Genomic DNA, 22,285 nt, shown 5'->3' on the forward strand with positions numbered 1-22,285 from the left:
GGGCAGCAGCAGCAGGGCAGAGCCAGGCTGCATCTAGGACCCCGCAGGACGGGTTTACTGCCCCGATGGGCCTGGATCAAATGCCCCTGCCCAGTGGCAGACACCTCCCCAGTGCCTTTCCCTGGGTATCAGAGCCACCCCCTGGGCACCTGGAGCCCCAGCTGAGGCAGCCAGCTCCAGCCCCCTTGGGTCTGACCAAGCCCTGAGCCAAGTCTCACCCCCTGCATCCCACGGGCCCTAGAGGTCCCCTCCCTCTTGCCCGCCAACCGGGCTGTGCTGGGGCAAGCTCTGGCAGGAGTGACCCCAGGTAAAGGCAGTGACCTCATTTACTGGGAGTGACCTCCCAGGGTGGTAAAGAGGACTCTGTCTGTGTCCATCCCCCAAACATTATCACAGTTAGTGCTGGCCCTACCCCCTGCTCCTGCCCTACTGGGCTTGTTCCTGGGCCAATGAAGTGCGATGCCAAAGGCTGGCCGAGGCCTTTGCTGCTGTTCACAGGCGGGGAAGGGGAAGGGAGGGGATGGGGCGGGGTGTGTGGCTGAGGGCCCAGGGTGCCAGGGAGTGGTATCGCCCCAGCTCCCCCTCTGGCCCTGCTCCAGGTCCCTGGCTCCGAGTCACCCGGCCAGCCCTGCCCCCTCCCAACCTTCCGCAGTAGCTGGAGTGTTGGACCAGGGCCTGGGGGCAGCTCTGCTCTGGCCTGTGGACGCCCCCGCTGGTGCAGTAGTGGCTCACCTTACCGTGCCCAGAACCTACACAATTCCCCGTGTCCCGCTGCCCACACTCCCTTGTTCTGCCTCTCTGGTCCGTGTGCCAGAGGGACCAGGAGGGAGCCCCAGGAGTCCCCCCAAGCCAGCTATAGGGTCCCCATCAAGTGTGGGGTTGGGGCAGGCACTGAGCGAGCACCAGGGCCCAGTCCCCAGGCTGGCTCCCACAGGGAACTATACCCACCCAGCCCCTGCCCCTCCCAGAATCAGCGCTGGAACCCAGCCCTCTGCATCCCAGCCTCTGCTCTAACCACTAGCCCCCGCTTCCCACTCAGATCTGGGACAGAACACCTGCCTCCTTGCTCCCCCTTTAGGGCCTGGCCTTTGCCCCAACCCCCACCTCCTCCATGCTCTTGTGCCTAGAGCTGTCCCAGGGTCCCGCTACCCTGGCTGCTGCTGGCCCCCAGCCCTTGGGGCCCTGTTCCTGCGCTGGCACCTGCATTGTGTGAGCAGCTGCTGTAGGCTCGTCCCGCCAGCCAGGCCTCCCCTCTGGCACCCTCTAGCCTCTGCCAGCAGCTGGGGGTGCAGTGTCAGTGTCCCCCAACCCGCCCCCCCCATTGGAGGGTGAAAGGAGACAAGGAGGGGCTGTGAGAGCCCCAGTCTCCTACCCTTCCCGCAGCCTGCTCCCCGGGCTCAGCTCGGAGACTCACCCTGCCTCTGTAGTCACTGGGCACAGGGGTTAGCGCCATCAGCAACCCCACCCCCCACCAGCTGGAGACAGTGAGAGACCACTGCCAGGTCAAGGACCTGCCCCAGGTCCCGGAGGAGTATGGGGGTGGGGGATCAGGGCCCAGACCAGGGTGACCGTGGTGGGGGATCAGACCCATCACTCATGAGGGTTGGGGGTTGTCTAACTTCTCCTCTCAACCTGCTCAAGGGCCATGGCCCCTCCTGCCCTCTCCCAGCCCATCCCCTGCTCCCTTGGTGCCCAGGGGGCACTCAGCCAGCCACACATGGTCATGCACCCCACGAGGTGGGAGGGAGGCTTGAGGCCTGTGAGCTGTGCTGTGCCAAGGACCAAACCCGCCTTACCCAGGTTCCGGGAGATTTTGGTGATGCACAGAGTCACTGAGTGGCTCTGGTTGCCTATGACCCCTCCCCCCCCCGCCAGACCTGCAGTGTCCCAGCCAGGCCAGTGTGGGGCGGAGGGCAGCACTGCTTGTGACGATGTGGGGGATTTTCTTGTTTGTTTTCTTGTTTTCGGTGGGGTTTCAATGGTTTGCATGCGGAGCGGGTGGGACTCAGTTTCCCTGGGTGTTACTGGTTTAATGAGGTGAGGGGAGAGGGAGTGTGTTGTTACAGAGGACCGGAGAGGCAACGTGGGACCCCAGCCAATGGCCTGGAGGATGGATACCCCAGCAACTGGACCCGGAGACCCAGCTCAGGAATCGCAGCCGGTTCTGGCCAGTGGGAGGACAATGGCCTGCAGAGTGAGGAGCCAGTGAACCTAACCAGCTGGTTCCAGCCAGAGGACAGAAGCGAGGAGAGGAGGCCCAAGTCTACAACCCTGTTTACCTGGAGAGAAGACAATGGACAGAGGCGGGGCTTGGGGCTGGGAATCTCAGATGCCCAGCTGGGAAGCAGGGGGGCTCTGAACTGGAGAGGGGGAGCAGGCAGAGCCCACCTGGATGCAGAGAGACTGGGATGTGCTGGGCTGAGGGAGGCCAGGCCTGAGGCCCTGAGAGTTTCCTGTGCTGTGTTCAACTCTCAATAAATCCTCCTGTTTTATGCTGGCTGAGAGTCATTCCGGTCTAGAGAACAGGGTTGCATCAACCCCTTCAGGGGTGGAGGCCACGGGGGTCCAGAGCGAGTGGACTCCCTGAGGAGGCCTTCGGCAGAGACAGACGTGCTAAGGCTCAGAGAGGTGCGGCTCCAGGAGGTGGAGGGGCCTGATCCCGAGAGAGAGTGGACCCCCGAGAAGGGCTGTCGCACTGAAAGGGGCACCCCCCACAGACCGAATTAACATTAGAAATGTGTTGTATGTGCTGTTAAACAAAAAAAAAAAAAAGTTTGTTAAATTACAACCACAAGCTCAAATTGTCTCTCGATATATTGCTATAAAACAATTGTATAAAATATGACCCACTCAAGAATTGTTCTTGAGGAGTCAAAAGGGGGATATGTAGTAGTAGGATTTTATGTTTGTGTTTTATATAATTTAGAATGAATAATAATAATAATGTAGTATGTATTAAATGTATTGATGTATGATTTAATCATATCCTGCCAGCCACCCTTTTAGAATAACAGAAACGTATGGCCTAATGGGCCAATGTGAATCTGTTTCTGGGCTGATTTCAGAGCAGTAACAGACCTTTGAGGGTCACCAATTGTTGTAGGTTTAGCATTTTAAAATAAGTAAAAGAATGCCATGATTGTTTTGTTTTGCATTGTAATTTGATGTTCCTGTTCAAAATGTTCTATGTAAATTAATTCTGTTTTGTGTGTGAATGAGGAATGTGTGTTTAAAGAGGTAAGTGTGAAAGCCATCGCTGAACCAGATGTTCTAGGGAGCACCGGAGACAGACGCAAGGGCTCCAGGAGGCTGCAACATGCCCCTATTGAAATGTCAGAGGAAGGCAGATTGATGCCTCTAAAGATGAGATAGGCACCTATCAATGGGAACAAAATAGGTGTGATCAAAACTAGCATGGGGTAACTCCCTGAGGAACTTGATGAAAGAACAAAATAAAGCATCAGAAAGACAATTTAAAAAAACAAGCACTCGTCAAACAACAATTGATTACAGCATGACGGTGCAAAACTCATTGGTCCCAATGAAGGAAAATCACTATATAAACAGGGTGCCTTTGGGTTCATCCTGCCAAGACTTCCCCGGAGCATCATGTTGCGAACGACGGAACTCGGCGCCTCCCTACCCGTCATCAACCTAGCTGGCCACTAGATTGATCCCGACTCTGGCCTGGTAATTATAACATTGACTGGTGGGACAGTGTGTGTGGGTGTGCTAATTGTTGTATCTTCAGTAAATGCGGCGTATTGCCTTTTCCCCTAAAAAATCCCATGTGCTTCTTATAAGCATAACATGGGTAGACCATCAATAGTCAGGGCCCCTCAGCTACTAGGCCTCCCTCAGGGCTCCTTCTGCAGAGCTGGTCTTCTCACCTCCACTGGCCACCTCCAGGTTGCCAACACTCTCCATTGGAAAATCATGAGTCAGTCCCCGCTTGGCTTAAAATCAGCAGGTTTTTTTTTTAAATGAAATGTGGGTTCTTTTTATTTCCCTTCTGGTTTCTGGGCCTTTAAGGTGCTCTCAGGCCCCATTTTCCTCTGCCACCACGCAGGCTAGAAACTTACCTTTGTTAGGCCCAAAAATATGGAGTATAGAACATTGTTTGGCCAGCTTAGCCAAAGTTAGGCTAACAGTAGTTGCTGGGCCATTCCTGTCTCTCTGTGAAACCTGAGGACATTGCTTGCTTGAGCTGCAGAGAACGAGATAAGATGGGGGTCGCAATCTTGTACCAGATGTGCTAGGAATGGTTTGTTTGGACATACGGAGACTTGCAGTCTCCACTCCCTGTTTCTGTTCTTCATCTGTTCTTAACTCCCTCCTTTCTCCTAGTTTCTGGTGCATGACAACAAAGCTGATAAGAAGTTGCTGAGGCATCACAAATTGTTTGTAAAAACAACAAGGAGTCTGGTGGCACCTTAAAGACTAAGATTTATTTGGGCATAAGCTTTCGTGAGTAAAAACCTCACTTCTTCGGATGCATAGAGTGAAAGTTACAGATGCAGGCATTATATACTGACACATGGAGAGCAGGGAGTTACTTCACAAGTGGAGAACCAGTGTTGACAGAGCCAATTCAATCAGGGTGGATGTAGTCCACTCCCAATAATAGATGAGGAGGTGTCAATTCCAGGAGAGGAAAAACTGCTTCTGTAGTGAGCCAGCCACTCCCAGTCCCTATTCAAGCCCAGATTAATGGTGTTGAATTTGCAAATGAATTTTAGTTCTGCTGTTTCTCTTTGAAGTCTGTTTCTGAAGTTTTTTTGTTCAATGATAGTGACTTTTAAATCTGTAATAGAATGACCAGGGAGATTGAAGTGTTCACTTACTGGCTTATGTATGTTACCATTCCTGATGTCTGATTTGTGTCCATTTATTCTTTTGTGGAGGGACTGTCCAGTTTGGCCAATGTACATGGCAGAGGGGCATTGCTGGCACATGATGGCATATATGACATTAGTGGATGTGCAGGTGAATGAGCCCCTGATGGTGTGGCTGATGTGGTTGGGTCCTGTGATGCTGTTTCCAGAGTAGATATGGGGACAGAGTAGGCAACGAGGTTTGCTACAGGGATAGGTTCCTGGGTTGATGTTTCTGTGGTGTGTGGTGTGTAGTTGCTGGTGAGTATTTGCTTCAGGTTGGGGGGTTGTCTGTAAGCGAGGACTGGCCTGCCTCCCAAGGTCTGTGAGAGTGAGGGATCATTTTCTAGGATAGGTTGTAGATTGTGGATAATGCGCTGGAGAGGTTTTAGCTGGGGGCTGTATGTGATGGCCAGTGGTGTTCTGTTATTGTCCTTGTTGGGCCTGTCCTGCAGTAGGTGATTTCTGGGTACCCGTCTTGCTCTGTCAATCTGTTTCCTCACTTCCCCAGGTGGGTATTGTAGTTTTACGAATGCTTGATAAAGATCTTGTAGGTGTTTGTCTGTGTCTGAGGGGTTGGAGCAAATTCGGTTGTATCTTAGGGCTTGGCTGTAGACAATGGATCGTGTGATGTGTCTTGGATGGAAGCTGGAGGCATGTAGGTACGTATAGCGGTCAGTAGGTTTCCGGTATAGGGTGGGGTTTATGTGACCATCAATTATTTGTATTGTAGTGTCCAGGAAGTGGATCTCTTGTGTGGACTGGTCCAGGCTGAGGTTGATGGTGGGGTGGAAATTATTGAAGTCCAGGTGGAATTCTTCAAGGGCCTCCTTTCCGTGGGTCCATATGATGAAGATGTCATCAATATAGCGCAAGTAGAGGAGGGGCATTAGGGGACGAGAGCTGAGGAAGCGTTGTTCTAAGTCAGCCATAAAAATGTTGGCATACTGTGGGGCCATGCGAGTACCCATAGCAGTGCCACTGACTTGAAGGTATAAGTTGTCCCCAAATCTGAAGTGGTTGTGGGTGAGGACAAAGTCACAAAGCTCAGCCACCAGGCTTGCTGTGGCCTCATCAGGGATACTGTTCCTGACGGCTTGTAGTCCATCCTCATGTGGAATATTGGTGTAAAGTGCTTCTACATCCATGGTGGCCAGGATGGTGTTTTCAGGAAGAACATCAATGCATTGTAGTTTCCTCAGGAAGTCGGTGGTGTCTCGAAGATAGCTGGGAGTGCTGGTAGCATAGGGTCTGAGGAGAGAGTCCAAATAGCCAGATAATCCTGCTGTCAGAGTGCCAATGCCTGAGATGATGGGGCGTCCAGGGTTTCCGGGTTTATGGATCTTGGGTAGCAGATAGAATACCCCTGGTCGGGGTTCTGCAGGTGTGTCCATGTAGATTTGTTCCTGTACTGTAGCTGGGAGTTTCTTGAGCAGATGGTGTAGTTTCTTTTGGTATTCCTCAGTGGGATCAGAGGATAGTGGCCTGTAGAATGTGGTCTTGGAGAGTTGCCTGGCAGCCTCCTGTTCATAACCTGACCTGTTCATTATGACTACAGCACCTCCTTTGTCAGCTCCTTTGATGATAATGTCATCAATTGTTTGTAGTGTCAAAGGAGATCGATATGCATGAATATTAGAAGCTTTCTAACTAATAAAGGGGGGTTGGGTTGTTTTAACTATGACGCGACGGAACTGTCTATATAACCCTACTAGTTGTTAAAACCGTGGCTGGTTCTCTCTGGAGACGAGCCGCTCTCTATTGTTGTGTGCACTCCTCAATAAAGAGCTTGTCACTGGACCTTGCTGGTGTTGCCTGTCTCTCTCTGCAGTCAGAGAACGAACCTTGCCATCTGGGTTCTGAGTCCCCGACACCTTTCTAGTACAAAAAGGTACCAGAGCCTCCTGCTAGGGCTGAAAAAAAATTCCTGAGATTTGATAGTTCTCTCGCAAGCTCATAAGTGAGGCTTTATTTTACTTATAAATTGCATCATTCATGATAAATTTGAGAGAGTTGGCAGGTCTGCTACCTGAAAGTAAGCTACTCTGATCCCATTTTCAGCTGCTTTTCCAGCCTGTGCATACATTGCAGGTATGGTGGTGCAGAACAGCCTGGGTCCAGAACAGCTCCTTAACCCCTTCCAATCCAGTGTGGTTTATTTTTTAGAGTTCAGAATGATAACACACAAGAATCCAAAATAGAGACCAAGCAGGCTCCTCCCTCTGACAGAGAGGCACAACTCACCCCTTCCTGCTGCAGGCTGGCTCTTTCCAAAAATTGATGCAGATCATACACTTCCCTACAGAGTTCCCAGGCCACCAGCAGGGCCAGGAAACCCCCTGAGAATTTAAAATGATAGATCACAATTTTAACACAGTTTTCAATACACTACAACCACTTTGAAGCCAGCACTCAGCCCAAAAGCTCACTCTCTCCTAGCTTTTCTCAGGGTCAAACAGATTTTTTTTTTTTTGGCCATTCCTTCTTGCTTTCTCCATGTGCTTCTCTGGTGTTTCTGCTGCAGTACAGATGCACAACCACAGTCCAATCACTCCCCGACCCCTGCAAAACGTCTTAGACTGCAAGACCCAGCCACTGCCTGAGCTTGCATAGGATGTGGTTGTTGGGCAGTGGTTTTCCATTGTTTCAGCTATCATAAAACAAAGAAGCATTTAATTGCTCCCTCCTTTAGCCTGAATGGAAGGCAGCTGTCACACCCAACACCTTCAGCAAGCTGTGATTGTCCAGCCCCCTGAGTAACAATGTGCAGCTGGACCTGGCATGTTGGGGATATTCAGCAAAATTATTGTTGTACAAAGAGCAAAAGTCCCAACAGTGCAGGTAGCCAAACTCCTTCATGGGACAAAGCAGGAACAGCACATGACAGTAAGGAGACACATTCCCTTGAGTAGCGAGGAGCCAAACCAAGAAAGGAGATGACACATCCATGCATGTTTCTCTTCTGTTCATTCAGTCCTAGCAAGTGGTTCTAAAGAGTTCTCTCTGCCCCAGAAGCAAATGGAACCATGCCAGGAGGGGAGGAAAGCCTAGAGCCCATGCACCATCCACTCCCAGGACCTCAGCAGCTGGCTAATCCTGGCCAGGAACATTGGTGCATCAGGGTGAAAATGCTGCTCCTGGATGTGCAAAAATGCTCCACAATCAGCCAGGCAGGTGTGGGAAATAAGACACTGGAGGCTGTAAATCCTTTGGGGCAAGGACCATTCCCTCCTTTGTGTCTGCATCCTGAAGCCCTAGGTGAAGATCTTCAACCAGAGCACTGACATCATGTATGTGAGTACCTCCCCTCCCACCACGGCACCAAATCCATGCCTGTGCCTCTGGCCCCTCCCATGGCATATACTGCCCTGGCACCTGCCAGTCTGCCCGGAACCCTCCCCCCACGGCAAACACTGCCCTGGCACCCTGCCCCCTGCCAGCCTGCCCATGACCTTCCCCCCACGGCACACGCTGCCCTGCCACCTGCCACCCCCAGCCTGCCCATGTACCTTCCCTACACAGCAGACACTGCCCTGGCACCCTGCCCCCTGCCCATGTACCCTCCCCACATGGCGCACACTGCCCTGGCACCCTGCCCCCCGCCAGCCAGCCCATGGACCGTCCCCGCATGGCACATACTGCCCTGGCACCCTGCCACCCGCCAGCCTGCCCATGTACCCTCCCCGCATGGCACACACTGCCCTGGCACCCTGCCACTCCCAGCCTGCCTGTGACCCTCCCCCCATGGTACCCACTTCCCTGGCACCCACCAGCCTGTCCATGTACCCTCCCGCCATGGCATACACTGCCCTGGTACCTGCCACCCCCAGATGCCTGGGACCCTCCCCACACAGCACACACTGCCCTGGCACCCTGCCACCTTCCAGACTGCCCGTGACCCACTCCCCACGACACACACTCCCCTGGCACCCTGCCAACCCCCAGCCTGCCCATGTACCCTCCCTCCATGGCACACGCTGACCTGCCACCTGCCAGCCTGCCCACCTGCCGCACAAGCTGCACTGCACCTTGCCACCCCTAGCCTGACGGTGACCCTCCCTCCATGACACATGCTGCACTAGTGCCCTCCTCCCGTGGATTATGCTGCACCAGCACCCTGCCCTCACCCCTACCTCCCCACACCCAATGGAATATGCTGCACCATCACTATGCTGTGCTCCTGGCCCTGCACCGATACCCTGCCCACTGCTCTTCCACCTGCCCCCACCGCATGCCCAGCCCTGTCACTGCACCAGTCCACTAACCTCCTCCCCGTCTGCTTGCCTGTCTCAGACGCTGGCCCACCCGCACTGCGTGGGCACTGGGCTCTGCAGGGCTGTCCCTGCGGGCAGCTGCTCGGGCACGGCTCTCACAGGCACTGTTCTCTCACAGGCCAAGTGGCGCCAGCTGATGGCGTCAGGCTCCACCTCCCTGGACATGTTTGGACAGGTCAGCCTCATGACCCTGGACAGTCTGCAGAAATGTGTCTTCAGCTACAACAGCAACTGCCAGGAGTGAGTGACAGGGGGGCAGCTCCCCCAGCAGGGCCCCACGCTGACCCTCATGGGGGGAGGTCAGAGTGGGGAGAATGGGCTGCAGGGTCCCTCCCTTCCTGGCCTGGCCCCAGTGAGCCCGTCCAGATTCACGGAATGGGTCCCTGAACTGGAGATCCCAGCCCCAGGGAGGGGAGGGTGTTACTGCAGGCCTGGGCAGGGGCAGCGGGCCTACTGGGCAAGGTGAGTCGGGAGGTTGCTGTAGCACACTGGCTAAGGGCACCTGAGTGTGTCTCCCCCTAGTGGTTGCACCGGGCCCTGGTCAGCACTGGGGGTGGAGCTCCTTCCGCTCACTGTACAGAGGCTGGTGCTTGGTGCTTCCATTCACTGATCTGTCTGCTAACGCCTGTGGGGTCAGCATGGCTGTGCTGTGCTTCTCTTGGGGATGATCCTGCTGTCGCATGCATCTCGCTGCCAGGAAGCTCCTCACCTCAGTCCTGTCCCCCCAGAACCCTCCTGCCCCCAGTTTATACATGTACTGCAGGGCCCTCGTCTGCAGCTTGTACCTGTTTTACTGCACATTAGTGTAGGCAGCCCTGGGCTGGCTGCGGGACCTGCTGGTGCAGGCGGGCCCCGGCACATTGGCTCCCCACCATGGAACCCTGCCACCTGCGAGTTCAGAGCGGACCCCATTGCCAGAAATGGGAGTGAGGGCTGGGCCAGCCTCACCTGGCAGCGATAGGGGAAGTGGCTGGTTTCCTGCCAGGCAGGAAGTCAGTTCCCACCTCTACCGCAGTGAGGTAACCCGCGACCCTGGGGAACCCAGGCAGGACTTGCTCATACCAGGACGTCCCAGCCCATCAGCCTGCTCTGGGGAGGAGTCCGAGATCGGCTCCCGCCAAACCCACGTTCATTCGGTCCAGCTGAGGGGGAGGGGCACTTCTCCATCCCTGCCAGGCCCAACTGAGGTGCCCTGAACACCACCCATCCCCCACAGGCACCCGCTGAATGACCAATCCCCCATGCCCCGCTGCCATTGCTGCCCCATGATTATGGGGCCCCCTGACACCCCAGACCCCACGGTGCACCCAGGGAACAGGCTGCGCTAGCCTGGGGGCTCCTTGGGCCTGTCTGGGCCATGCTGCCCCTCCCCCCTCGTGTCTGGGGCTCTTTATGGTCCCTGTGACTCGGGTTCCAGGGGAGCCAACTGAGGTCACTCAATTGGGGTGAACTGCAAAGAATGAGCAGACAAGCCCCCAAGCTGGTGGATATTCCAATACTTAGATTTACCAAGTCAACACAAAACAGCTTCTGTTGTACCTCACTGGCTACTCAGAAGTCAACAGCACAGTTCCCTTAAAGCAGCCCAGCCCCAGGCCTCCACCCAGACACCCAAGTCAAATATGATGAGGATCAATGAAAATCTTATTCATCATATAGCAGAAAAGGTTCTACCAATCCCAAAGGATCGGACACGTTACCTCCCGGGTTAATGAATATTCCAGATCTTACTCAAATACACTCTTACAGCCAATTCTTATTAACTCAAGTCAAATTTATTAAAATCAGAAAAGAGAGAATTGGTTAAAAGAACGGTATACATACAGACATGAGTATCATTCTTGAGGGTCAGATTTATAGCAGAGATGTTGAGCTTTGTAGATGCAAAGAGTTCTTTCAGAAATAGCCCATAGGTTACAGTCCAATGTTCATATTCAGGGCGGTCCTGTCAGACCTGGGATCTCAGACCTTGTGACTTAGGCTTCCCCTGCATGAAGCCTCAAGCAGATCTGAGATAAACAGGCTCAGGATCCAACGGTCTTTGATACAACTCCAGGCCTTCTTGGACAGGTCCGAGTCCTTAGGCCAACAATAGGCAATCAGAGCCACTTTGAAGTAGGTCCATCACCGGTAATTAGCTACCTGAATTAACATAAGGCAGTTGCCTGTTTTTCCACCATTGGCAGATGATTGGCTATACATTTCAAAGAGAGATGAATACAGTGATGATATCCTGCGTTTACAATTCATTTAAATGCTAAGATGTTCTTTTGATCTCTGAATTAACAGAATACAGCATAGACAGGGACTGTTTGATGACATCATTGACCTCTATCAATAAATACGTAAATACACAAAACCACAAACATTATCTCCCCATACGATTTTAAGGGCTGAATTTGAGTCATTTATCCTGCAGGATGCTTAACGCTTTCCGGTTGTGCGTCACAGTCCCACACTGGCTGAGCCACAGCAGCCGCCAGAGACACCCGAGCTCAGTCCCCTCCCCGCCGGCCGGCCTGGAGATCCCGTGGCTGGGAGATCACATGATCGCTCTGTTGCAAGGCCCAGCCCCCCTGAGATCCCCCAGCTCTGATCAGGGCCCCGCCCAGCCTGTCACATTCTGGCTTTCTTGTGTTGCAGGATGCCTAGTGACTACATTGCGGCCATCCTAGAGCTCAGCTCAGCTCCCTGGTGGTGCGACGCCTGCTCCTGCACTGGGACCTCCTGTACCACCTGACGCCCGATGAGCGGCGCTTCCAGCGCGCTTGTGACACCGTGCACCGCTTCACAGCCAACGTGGTGCAGTGGCGCCACCAGGCCCTGAGCTGCCTGGGCAGGACGGCCTGTCTCAAATCCAAGCAGGGCAAGACTGTGGATTCATTGACATCCTGCTCCTGGCCAAGGTAACGCAGTGGGGGGCCTGCCCCATAGGGAGGTCACTAATGTCCTGCTATTGGCCAAGGTAACAACAGGAGGCCCTGCCCTCGGGAGTGTGGTGGCTCGTTGCCAGGTGGAAGGTGCTGTGTGATGTCTGTCACACCAGACTCCCCAAAGCTGTCTTCCCAGCATGCTCAGTGTGGAGCAATATGAACTGCACTTGACGACATGGGACCAGCACCTCTGGGGAGCTCTAACACCAGAGCCAGGCTGGGCATGGGGGGAGGGGGAGCCCACCTTGGGACCTGGGGTTGTGGGGCAGGGCAGGGGCTGCCTCTTTCCCTGGGCTGGGGGGAGGGGAGATGGCCTAGCTCACTTCACCCAGAGATGTCCCATCCTCCCAGGCTCTACACACAATCAGTTTGTGTTTGGCTGGAGGGAGCAAAATGCAACAAATCCTCCCCCTTCTCATTTTTGTCACTACAGTCACAGCTCTGATTCCAATACACACACACACACAGCAGGCCAGCTAAGGAGAGGCCATTTTTAGACAGTCATGTTTCAGAGCAAAAGCACGTCATGGTACTGAAGTGACATCTTCCAGAGGCCCCAGCATGTGCCGGGCAGCTTAGTCTAAGCAGGGCAGCCCATAGCTCATGAGCATACACCCCTCCCTACTTGACCACACTCCCAGCATACATAGGGTTGCCAGACATCCGTTTTTTGACCGGAACACCCAGTTGAAAAGGGACCCTGGCAGCTACAGTCAGCACCGCCAACCGGGCTGTTGAAAGTCCAGTTGGCAGTACTGCAGGTCTAAAGCAGACTAGTCCCTACATGTCCTGGCACTGCGCTGTGCCCCAGAAGTGACCAGCAGGTCCAGCTCCTAGGCAGGGGGGCTCCGTGCGCTGCCCCCACCCCGAGCATCAGCTCCACACTCCAATTGGTCGGGAACTACGGCCAACGGGAGCTGGTGGGGCAGTGCCTGCATGTGAGAGCAGCACACAGAGAGTCCTGGCCCCCCGCCTAAGAACTGGACCTGCTGCTGGCCACTTCCTGGGTGCAGTGCAGAGCAAGGACAGGCAGGCAGCCTGCCTTAGCCCCACTGCGCCACTGACTGGGAGCCACCTGAGGTAAGCCTGTGCCCCAACCCCAAGCCCCTGCCCCAGCCCCGCCCACAAACCCAGAACCCCCTCCTGCACCCCAAACCCCTCATCCCTGGCCCCACCCCAGAGCCTGTACCGCCAGCTGAAGCCCTCACGCACTCTGCACCCCAACCCCTTGCCTCAAGATGCAGACCCATCCCACATGCTGAATCCCTCAGCCCCACTCCCCAGCCTGGAGCCCCCTCCTACACCCCAAACCCCTCATCCCCAGCCCCACCCCAGCCAGAACCCTCACTCCCTCCTGCACCCCAACTCCCTGCCGCAGCCTGGAGCCCCCTCCCACAACCTAAACCCATAATTTCTGGCCCCACCCTGGAGCCTGCACCCCCAATTAGAGCCCTCACTCCCTCCTGCACCCCAACCCCCTGCCGCAGCTCAGTGAAAGTGAGTGTGTGGGGGGGTAAGAGCGAGCCACCAAGGGAGGGGGAATGTAGTGGGAGGGCAGGGTCTCAGGGAAGGGGCAGGGCTAGGGTGTGTGGTTTTGTGTGATTAGAAAATTGGCAACCCTAAGCATACACAGCTCCCTGGCCCTCAAACTGCACTCCCAGCATGCACTGCTCCCCCCTCAGTTGCTGTCCCACCATACACTGCTCCACCTCTTAGCCATGTTCCCAAGATGCACTGCCCCAATTCAGGGTGCAGTCCCAGCATGCACTGCTCTCCCATCCAGGCTGCATTGCACCCCCTGCCGCCACTGCTGTCCCAGCATGCACCGTGACCCCTTAGCCACACTCCCATCCTGCATCCCCCCTCCCAACACGCCCTGCTCCTAGGGTGACCAGATGACAGAGGTCAAATATGGGGGGGCGGGGGGGAACAGAGAAAAAAAAAAAAAAACACAAGCCGGTGGCGGAGGAAAAAAAAAAAAAAACAAGCGGGCGGCGGAGCAAAACAAAAAAACTGCTAGAGCACAGGAAAAACGGAGAACCCACCGGCAGCTCCACGCCCCGCCCCCCACCAGCTTGCCTCCACTCCGTCTCCACCTCCCACCTCGGGGAGGGAAGGGGGCAGCACGCAGAGCCCCCCCCGCCACAGGGACCTGTCAGGGGGCCAGATGAGTCCCAGGCAGTGCTAGCCTTACCTGGAGCAGCTCCCAGGGAGCATCCAGCAGGCAGGTCCCGTCCCTCTGGCTGGGTCGGGTCGGGTCGGGTGGAGGGGGGCTCGCTGCCGGAACCTACAAGCCCCGCCCCTGCAGACACAGTGGAGACCTCCTCGCCGTCTCTGTGCGTGCCTGGGGAGTGGGGCTGCAGCACTGGGCGGGCAGGCGCTGGGAGTTCAGCTGAGTTGCCTCAGGGCCCAGGAAGAAGAAGTGAGTGGTGCCGGCTTGCGTCCTCCACCAGAGGGTCCCCGATATCGGGACAAAGTCGGGACGTCTGGTCACCCTACCTGCTCCATTCCAAGCCCAAGCCCAAGCCCAGTGCGCGCTACTAAGCCCAGCGCAGAGTGACCCAGCACCTCCCTCACAGCCCACCCCTCCCTGCGCTGCCCGGCTAGCCCCGCCCCTTCAGCTGGGAGGGGTGACTTCAGCAGCCTCATTATGATGCCCGAAAGGGGGGGGGAGGGTTAGAACCTCGTTGTGGTCTCGCGCTGGCGAAGGGAGGAGTTTCGCAGTGGCTGCTCCGGAGCCGCCTTCGCACTAAGGCCACGCGCTGGTTCGGCGCAAAGTCTGCTGGGTAGCGGCTCACGCCCCGTTCCCCTCAGCACGGCCGGGCCGGGGCCGTGGGGCCTAGCTTTCCCCGCACACACTTTCCTCAGGTGCCCCCAGCCAGGTCCGGGGAGCTCGTCTCTCTCGTTAGGTGCCGGTGGTTGGGGGACCACCCCGCTTGTCCCTCCCGTGGGCGGGGCTGGGCTAGGGCCCTGCTGCTGCCGGCTCCGGGGCTGACACCGGCTGCCGTGCCCCTGCCTGGTCCCGGCTGTGCGGGGCGCTGCGAGCCTGCGCCGAGCCAGGGGCCGGTGGGATCGTGTTGCCAGCGCCTCGGCTCGCGGTGTGAGTGCCCGGGTCACTGGCTGCCCACGACTCAGCCTCGCACTGCGCCGCCCCAGACCCCAGGCTATGGTCTGTGCCCCCTTCAGTGTCCTTTGGCTGCCACATGCCCCCCATAGTGCACTGGGGGCAGGTGGGGAAGGACATACCAGTGCCCTCGCTGGGGTGTCCTAGGTCAGACCGTGCCAGTTTGTCAAAGGCACCTCCAAAATTATTGGTGCTGGTCAGATCTGCAGTTCACCCTTGAGAGAGGGATACGCAGCTGACACGCTTGGCCCATATGTGCCAATTTTATTAGGCATCTCATTTTGGCTTTTTTTTTTTTTAAAGCAACAACCATATTTTCTGGTGGGCAACTAAATCTGCAGTCCTTCAAATTCTGTCTTATTTAGATTTATAATCTTGTGGGGAAGGATTTTTTAGATGACTGATGTATTCAAATTGTATAAATTGCAGTGAAGACTGGAGAGAATCTAACCCTTTGTGTGTTTTTTTTTTTTTTTTTTTTAACTAAAGCATTAGGAACAAAGTTCTTCATACAGATCATGAGCCACAAGGTAGGTGTAAAAGTGTTGACCTGTCAGGCAGGTGGAGGGGCTCAGGGATAGAGCACTGAAGTGAGTATAAGAAAAGATTACTGAACTCCCAAAATACATGGCTTAATTTGTCTTGGGAACTGGTTCTTTTAAACCTCGTAAATGTATTGGTCAAAGAGGATGTTTCAGTCAAAAAATCTTTGGATTTTAGCATCTTGGAGGAAATCTTTCTCTGTGGAGCAGAAGAACATGAGATTCCCGGTACCCTAAATTATACGTGGGCCACCAAGAGTAAGCTTGTATCCTATGCATACATAGCATAGATGTAAAGTCTACTGGCTACTGTCCTGCAGTTGATCTTTGACCCTTAGTAGCTGTGATGGATAAATTGAAATAACTTTCAAGTTATTTCCAGTGCCTAGAAGTTGAAGCTAGAAAAATTCAGAATGGAAATAAAGTTTATTTTTAACAGTGAGGGAGAATTGGAAAAATTACCAACTGTTGTGGTAGATTCTCCATCAAATTTTTGAAATAAAGATTGGATACCTTTCTAAAGGATTTGCTCTAGGTCAAACGGGAATTAATTCAGGGCAGTCCTATGCCTTGTGTTATACAAAAGGTCAGCCTAGATCAGTAGTTTTCAACTTTTTTTCATTTGCGGACTCTTTAAAAAATTTCAAACAGAGGTGCAGGACCCCTTTGGAAATCCTAGCTATAGTCTGTGGACCCCTAGGGGTCTGCGGATCACAGGTTGAAAACCACTCCTAGATGATCATAACTGTCTCTTCTGGCAGGAATATATCAGGAAGCGGGGGGGGGGGGGGGGGGGGGGGGCCTTTGGCAGAGCAAAAAAAAAAAAAAAAGCCGTGTGCTGCCAGGACAAATTGCGTCCCAACCAAAGATCGGTCGAGACGCGGGACAAACACCTAAATATCAGGACATCTGGTCACCCTACTTAGAAATCTGTGAATCTCCTCATTTTTGGTCTAAAGGGTAGATATTTTGAGGAGGAGAATGACACTCCAAGACTGGCTCAAAGGATCCTCCAGCGAAACTTCAGTCAGCGTTCTTTCAGCATCAATAAAAGGGATTTAGAAGACAACTATGGTAAGTTTCTTTGCTGGCTTGTAACATTCATTTAGGGGCCTGGACTAGATGACCTCTGGAGGTCCCTTCCAGTCCTACAATTCTATGATTCTATTCATGGTTCCTGCAAAGATACAGTGAGAGACAGCTTAGATCTTTGAAAGTATTAAAGTATCTTAAACTTGGTTAAAGGAGGGAGTGGCTTGTAGGGAAGTAACTTTCCACTCTAGGCATTAAGTTTGGTGGATATATGCGTCTGTGTGCTAGAGCAGCGATTCACAAATTCTTTCATTCTGGGATCCAAAATCAGGTGCAGTGGTCTTCTTGCAGTTCAAAACCACACAAACTTTAGAGGCAATAAAGGATGATGTGGGTCAATATCACAGCAAGAAACCATACCTAGGTTTTGCAAGGTGGGTGTGAGACTGCTTGGGTAATATGTAGTTGCTGGGTGGGTGACTGGGTGTATTGAGACAAACGCTTCTAGGCAGCATATTGAGTGCAGACACGCAACACCATGCCCCAACCTTTGTGAGCCAGGAAGGCTGGAGTGAGTGCGTAACTCAGCTGTGTGTGGTTCATTTTATTTATTTAGCGTATGCAATCTGGCCAAGTCACAGCGTTCTTATCAGTAATGTTCAAGGCATGCAGGAAGTTGTCATTTTGCAGTCCTCCACCATGTGCGTCATGGTTTGTGGGTTCCCACATTGAGCTAGTGGACTATGTCTGTGGTCTAGAGAAATGGACGATCCAACTAGCAGATCAGATTTGCTGTGTGTGGTACAAACTGGTTACAAAACTACAGTCACGTCTGGTGCAGACAGGGCCTAAATCAGATTCCTGGGGATCGTCCCAGTAAAGTGACTGTTCTTATTAAGGCCCTCTCCGTGCCACAATTAATAATTGACTTTATTAGCAGTGGCTGGCTCCAAAATGTGTTTGGCTACAGACGCAACTTGGTTAATATCCTGATAGTACTAGGCTGTCAAACAATTAAACAGTTTAATCGCACGATTAAACAATAATAGAATACTATTTATTTAAATATTTGTGGATGTTTTCTACATTTTCAAATATATTTATTTCAATTACAACACAGAATACAAAGTGTACAGTGCACACTTATATTTATTTTTATTACAAATGTTTACACTGTAAAAAAAAAAAAGAAATAGTATTTTTCAATTCATGTAATACTAATAATATAGTACAATCTCTTTATCATGAAAGTTGAACTTACAAATGTAGAATTATGTACAAAAAAAATTGCATTCTAAAACAAAACAATGTAAAACTTTAGAGCCTACAAGTAGTCGGTCTTACTTCTTGTTCAGACGATAGCTAAGATAAACAAGTTTGTTTACATTTGCAGGAGATAATGCTGCCCACTTCTTGTTTACAATGTCACCTGAAAGTGAGAACAGGCATTCACATAGCACTGTTATAGTCGGTGAAGCAAGGTATTTACATGCCAGATGCACTAAAGATTCATATGTCCCTTCAGGCTTCAACCACCATTCCAGAGGACATGTGTCCATGCTGATGACAAGTTCTGCTCAATAACGATCCAAAGCGGTGTGGCCCAACGCATGTTCGCTTTCATAATCTAAGTCAGATGCCACCAGCAGAAGGTTGATTTTCTTTTTTGGTGGTTCGGGTTCTGTAGTTTACACGTTGGAATATTGTTCTTTTAAGACTTTTGAAAGCATGCTCCACACCTCATCCCTCTCAGATTTTGGAAGGCACTTCAGATTCTTAAACCTTCGGTCGAGTACTGTAGCTATCTTTAGAGATCTCACATTTGTACCTTCTTTGCATTTTGTCAAATCTGTAGTTTAAAAAGTGTTCTTAAAATTAACATGTGCTGGGTCATCATCCTAGGCTGCTATAACATAAAATATATGACAAAATGTGGGTAAAACAGGGAAGGAGACATACAATTCTCCCCCAAGGAGTTCAGTGTCAAATTATTTAACACATTATTTTTTTAACGTGTCATAAGCATGGAAGCATGACCTCTGGAATGGTGGCTGAAGCACGAAGGGGCATATGAATGTTTAGCATATCTGGCATGTAAATACCTTGCGATGCTGGCTAATTGTGTGGGGGTTTTTTGTGAGGGGGGAGGTTTTAAGTTAATCGCATGAGTTAATTGTGATTATTATACAGCCCTAGTTAGTACCATGGTCAGGTAAGGGAGCTGCCCTCTTCAGAGGCCTAGCCTGGCACATGGCGCTGGTTTGATGCATTGGGGACTCCTCCCCCCCCCCCCCCCCCCCCCCCCCCCCCCCCCCGGTAATTCATGGGTGCACAGGCTTGGTGGTCTGGAACCACTGAATGAAGTTCAGGGCTTGTCTACACTACCACTTAAGTTGATGTAACTTATGTCGGTCATGGATGTGAAAAAGCCACCCCCCTGAGCAACGCACCACCTGAGCTGTCCACACCAGTGCTAAGTCAGTGGGGGACACTCTCCTGCTGTCATAGCTTCCGCCTCTTAGTGAGGTGGAGTAATTATGCTGACGGGAGAGCGCTCTCCGGTCAGCATAGTGCGTTTTCACCAGACTCACTACAACAGCGCAGTAATGTAGACTAGCCCTCAGACAAGACCCTCTTGTAGTGTGACTACCCCTCGGGGCGCACACTCACTAGGACGAGCCTCCTGCGCTTCAGCTCCTCCTGGGTCTGATCTCTGAGCATTCAGCATCCCTGTTTCATGCCGTAAACTCCCTGCAGCGAGTCCACCTGACTAGAACACCTGGGGAAACCTTACATGCCCCTCAAAGGGGCCATGCACCCCAGACTTCGCCAGTCAGGAGTGACTCTCAGCCAGCGGTGTCAAACAGAAGGGTTTATTAGTCATCTGAAACACAGCATAGAGCAGAATCTTGTTAGCACAGAAAGCAGGAAGTTAAAGCAAAGTCCATCTTGAGGAGACTCAGAGCCCTGGGCTCTCCCCCTGAGTCCCAAACCAGGAGACCGACCAGCTTCCAGCAGCTCACTCTGTCACATCCAGTTGCCCCTCCTCCATCCTGTATGCTGTTGCCCAGGCAAACCGGTCATCTGACCTCCACCTCTTCGTTCTCTAATTCCTCCGACTCGCTCTTGCAGAGGATGGGCCCTAGCCATCAGTTGCTAGGATACAGAATGTCGAACCATTGTCTGGGCCCAGGTAGCTAGATGGCACTTGTACCTTCCCTCTTGGGGTATCTGCAAAGCGCTCTCACCCTTATCCCACTGCCTAGATACTTGTGCAACACATAGGGAACCCTGAGGCCCACAAGTATTCATACAAACAGGGCCGGCTTTAGGCCGATTCCACCGATTCCCCTGAATTGGGCCCCGCCCCTAAGAGGGCCCCGCGCAGATCGGGCAGTGTCCCTGCCTGAAGCAAAGCTCCGTGGCTCTCCCGGAAGCAGCAGCTGTTGCTGCTAGGCAACGAGGAGAGACGCGGCTGAGGCAGAGGCAGCAGCGGCTGTTGCAGGTCAGGAGGGGGCAGGGGGGAAGAAGGCACATGTGCTTTGCAGCCTTCCCCTCCCCTCCCCCCAGCACTCACCTGGAGGAGACACCTAGGGGGCTTCCAGTCCGGTGGGAGACAGGAATCTCTGCAGTGGACCTCACTCACCTTAGCAGCTGCTGGGTCTTCGGTGGTGAGTGTTTGACCCTGTGATTCCCCATAGGTGTGTAATATTGGGTTGGTTTGCTGTTTGAGAGTGAGTTGTGCCTGCCTGCGTCTGTTTCAAAACTAAACTCGGGATCATGTAACCCAGGAAGAAAGCCCCGAGCCGGTACTTAGTGCTGTGAATTCCAGGTGAGAGAGAGAGAGGGAGGTTTGGAGGAGGAAATCAAATACATCAAGAGGGGAGAACGTGAAAGGTCTGCAACACGCAGGCTGAGACTTTTATCTCTCCCTTCTCCCCCGAGAGAGGGGAAACTGAGGCACGGAATGATCTGATTCCCTTCCCCAAATTATTTTGCAAAGGAGGGAGACGGGGGGCTCCTATCCAAACCAGTTCCCTTTCCATCAACTCTGCTTCCCCTGCTGCAAGACCACTGTAGGGGCTGAATATTTCCATTAAACTCTGGCTCCTTCATTTGCCCTGCAACAATAAAATAGACCAGCTTTGGGGGGGGAGGAATATTCCCCCCCCCAAAGCTGTGTTGGACATTAAGTTTTTTGGGGGGGGAGGGGCACAATAATATTCCGGATCGAGCAAACACCCAGCTCAGCTTTCTAGCCATCCAGCAGCTCTAGGGCAGGGAAAGAAGGTGCTCTTGGTGCAGAGTGGTCGCAAAACAGGGGTGAATTTAGCGGGGGGGGAGGGGTCCAGTTGAAATCACACCTGATGCAGCCACACAGAATCTCTGGCGGTGCTAGGAGAGGCCAGGAGTGGAAACAGGTGGCCCGGGAGTGCGGGGACATTTGCCCTCAGTCCTGGGCTCTGGGATGGACTAGGCTGGGTGGGTGGTGGGTTCAGTCTAGTCTTCCAGCCTGTTGCTCTCTCTGGGGTTTGTGGTTTTCATCTGGCTCCACCGAAAAGATCAAACAAGCCCAGTAGAAAATGGGGGTGAGAGAGGCGGGAAGGGGCTTGTAAGGGGTTAAAGTGACCCATCAATGAAAGAGTAAAACCAGAGTTCGACTGGTTTTCCCCCCAGCCACCACTCCTGCAAACACTGGGCAAGGGGCAGCCCCATCCCTCACCGAGGCTATGGTGAGGGGCAGCAGGGGAGGAAGGAAGCCACATGTGATGGCAGTCCCCTCCCCCCCAGCACCCACCGCCCCCTCTCCGGCCCCCAAACTCTGTCCTAGAGCCTGCACCCAGCCCGGAGCCTGCACCCAAACTCTGTCCCACTCAGCCCTGGGCAAAGCTCTCCTTGGCTGGCTCCCAGCCCCTCTCCAAGGGTTGCAGCTGTCTGGAAGTGCCTGCCTTCCACATCTTCCTCATTCACACCTCATTCATTCAACAGGTCAATTGATTACAAAGTGGGGGGAAGATCTTATTCTACTTCTAGCAAAAAGACATTTTTCTTTTACCTTAATTATACTACCTTAGGGGCCAGCTATAACATTACCAAGGTTCAATACAAAATCAAATAAAAGTTATACAAAAATGCATAATGCAGAGATTTATCTTCAACTGCACTGATTGATTGCTGTGTGCAGTAACATAGTGACCCCTGAGTCTTTGAATGAGGCTTTATACTTGGGGGGGGGGGGGCGAGCGGCGATTGGGTGGGCAAAGAGGCAAGCAGTGAGCCAGCAGGGGTTCTAGGGGCGGGCATGGGGGTTTCTGGCAGGGGAGGGAGAAGGTGAAAGGAGGCAAGTGGTGGGTGGGAGACTGCCTAGGAGGGACACAGCAAGCCAGCGGGGGCCTAGGGGGTGAAGAGGGGTGTGATGGTGGGGCCGAGCGGGGAGGGGTCGGGTCCTATTTTACTGCTGTGATCTGGTCACCCTATGTCCCCCCCCCCCCCCAACCTTCCTTTT

General features: G+C 53.1%; 2 protein-coding genes across 2 annotated transcripts in view; both read left to right on the forward strand.

Annotated features, from left to right (window-relative positions):
- The first annotated feature begins 8,669 nt into the window (after positions 1-8,669).
- Positions 8,670-12,058, forward strand: LOC117870292 (cytochrome P450 4F22-like). Its single transcript, XM_034757389.1, is given in 4 exon segments — positions 8,670-8,687; positions 9,168-9,388; positions 11,792-11,825; positions 11,828-12,058. Coding segments are annotated over 4 exon segments (504 nt in total).
- A 2,293-nt stretch (positions 12,059-14,351) lies between these two features.
- The window catches only part of LOC117870293 (gametocyte-specific factor 1-like), a gene marked incomplete at its 3' end in the record, with an annotated part of 23,340 nt that continues 15,406 nt past the window's right edge, over positions 14,352-22,285 (forward strand). The window contains exons 1-3 of the mRNA XM_034757390.1: positions 14,352-14,503; positions 15,695-15,735; positions 16,707-16,821. Coding sequence (XP_034613281.1) covers positions 15,724-15,735; positions 16,707-16,821 — 127 coding nt within the window. The remainder of the gene's footprint in view (positions 14,504-15,694; positions 15,736-16,706; positions 16,822-22,285) is intronic.

The sequence above is a fragment of the Trachemys scripta genome, unplaced genomic scaffold (genome assembly GCF_013100865.1).
Source record: "Trachemys scripta elegans isolate TJP31775 unplaced genomic scaffold, CAS_Tse_1.0 scaffold_135, whole genome shotgun sequence".
In the NCBI taxonomy this organism is placed as follows: Eukaryota; Metazoa; Chordata; order Testudines; family Emydidae; genus Trachemys; species Trachemys scripta.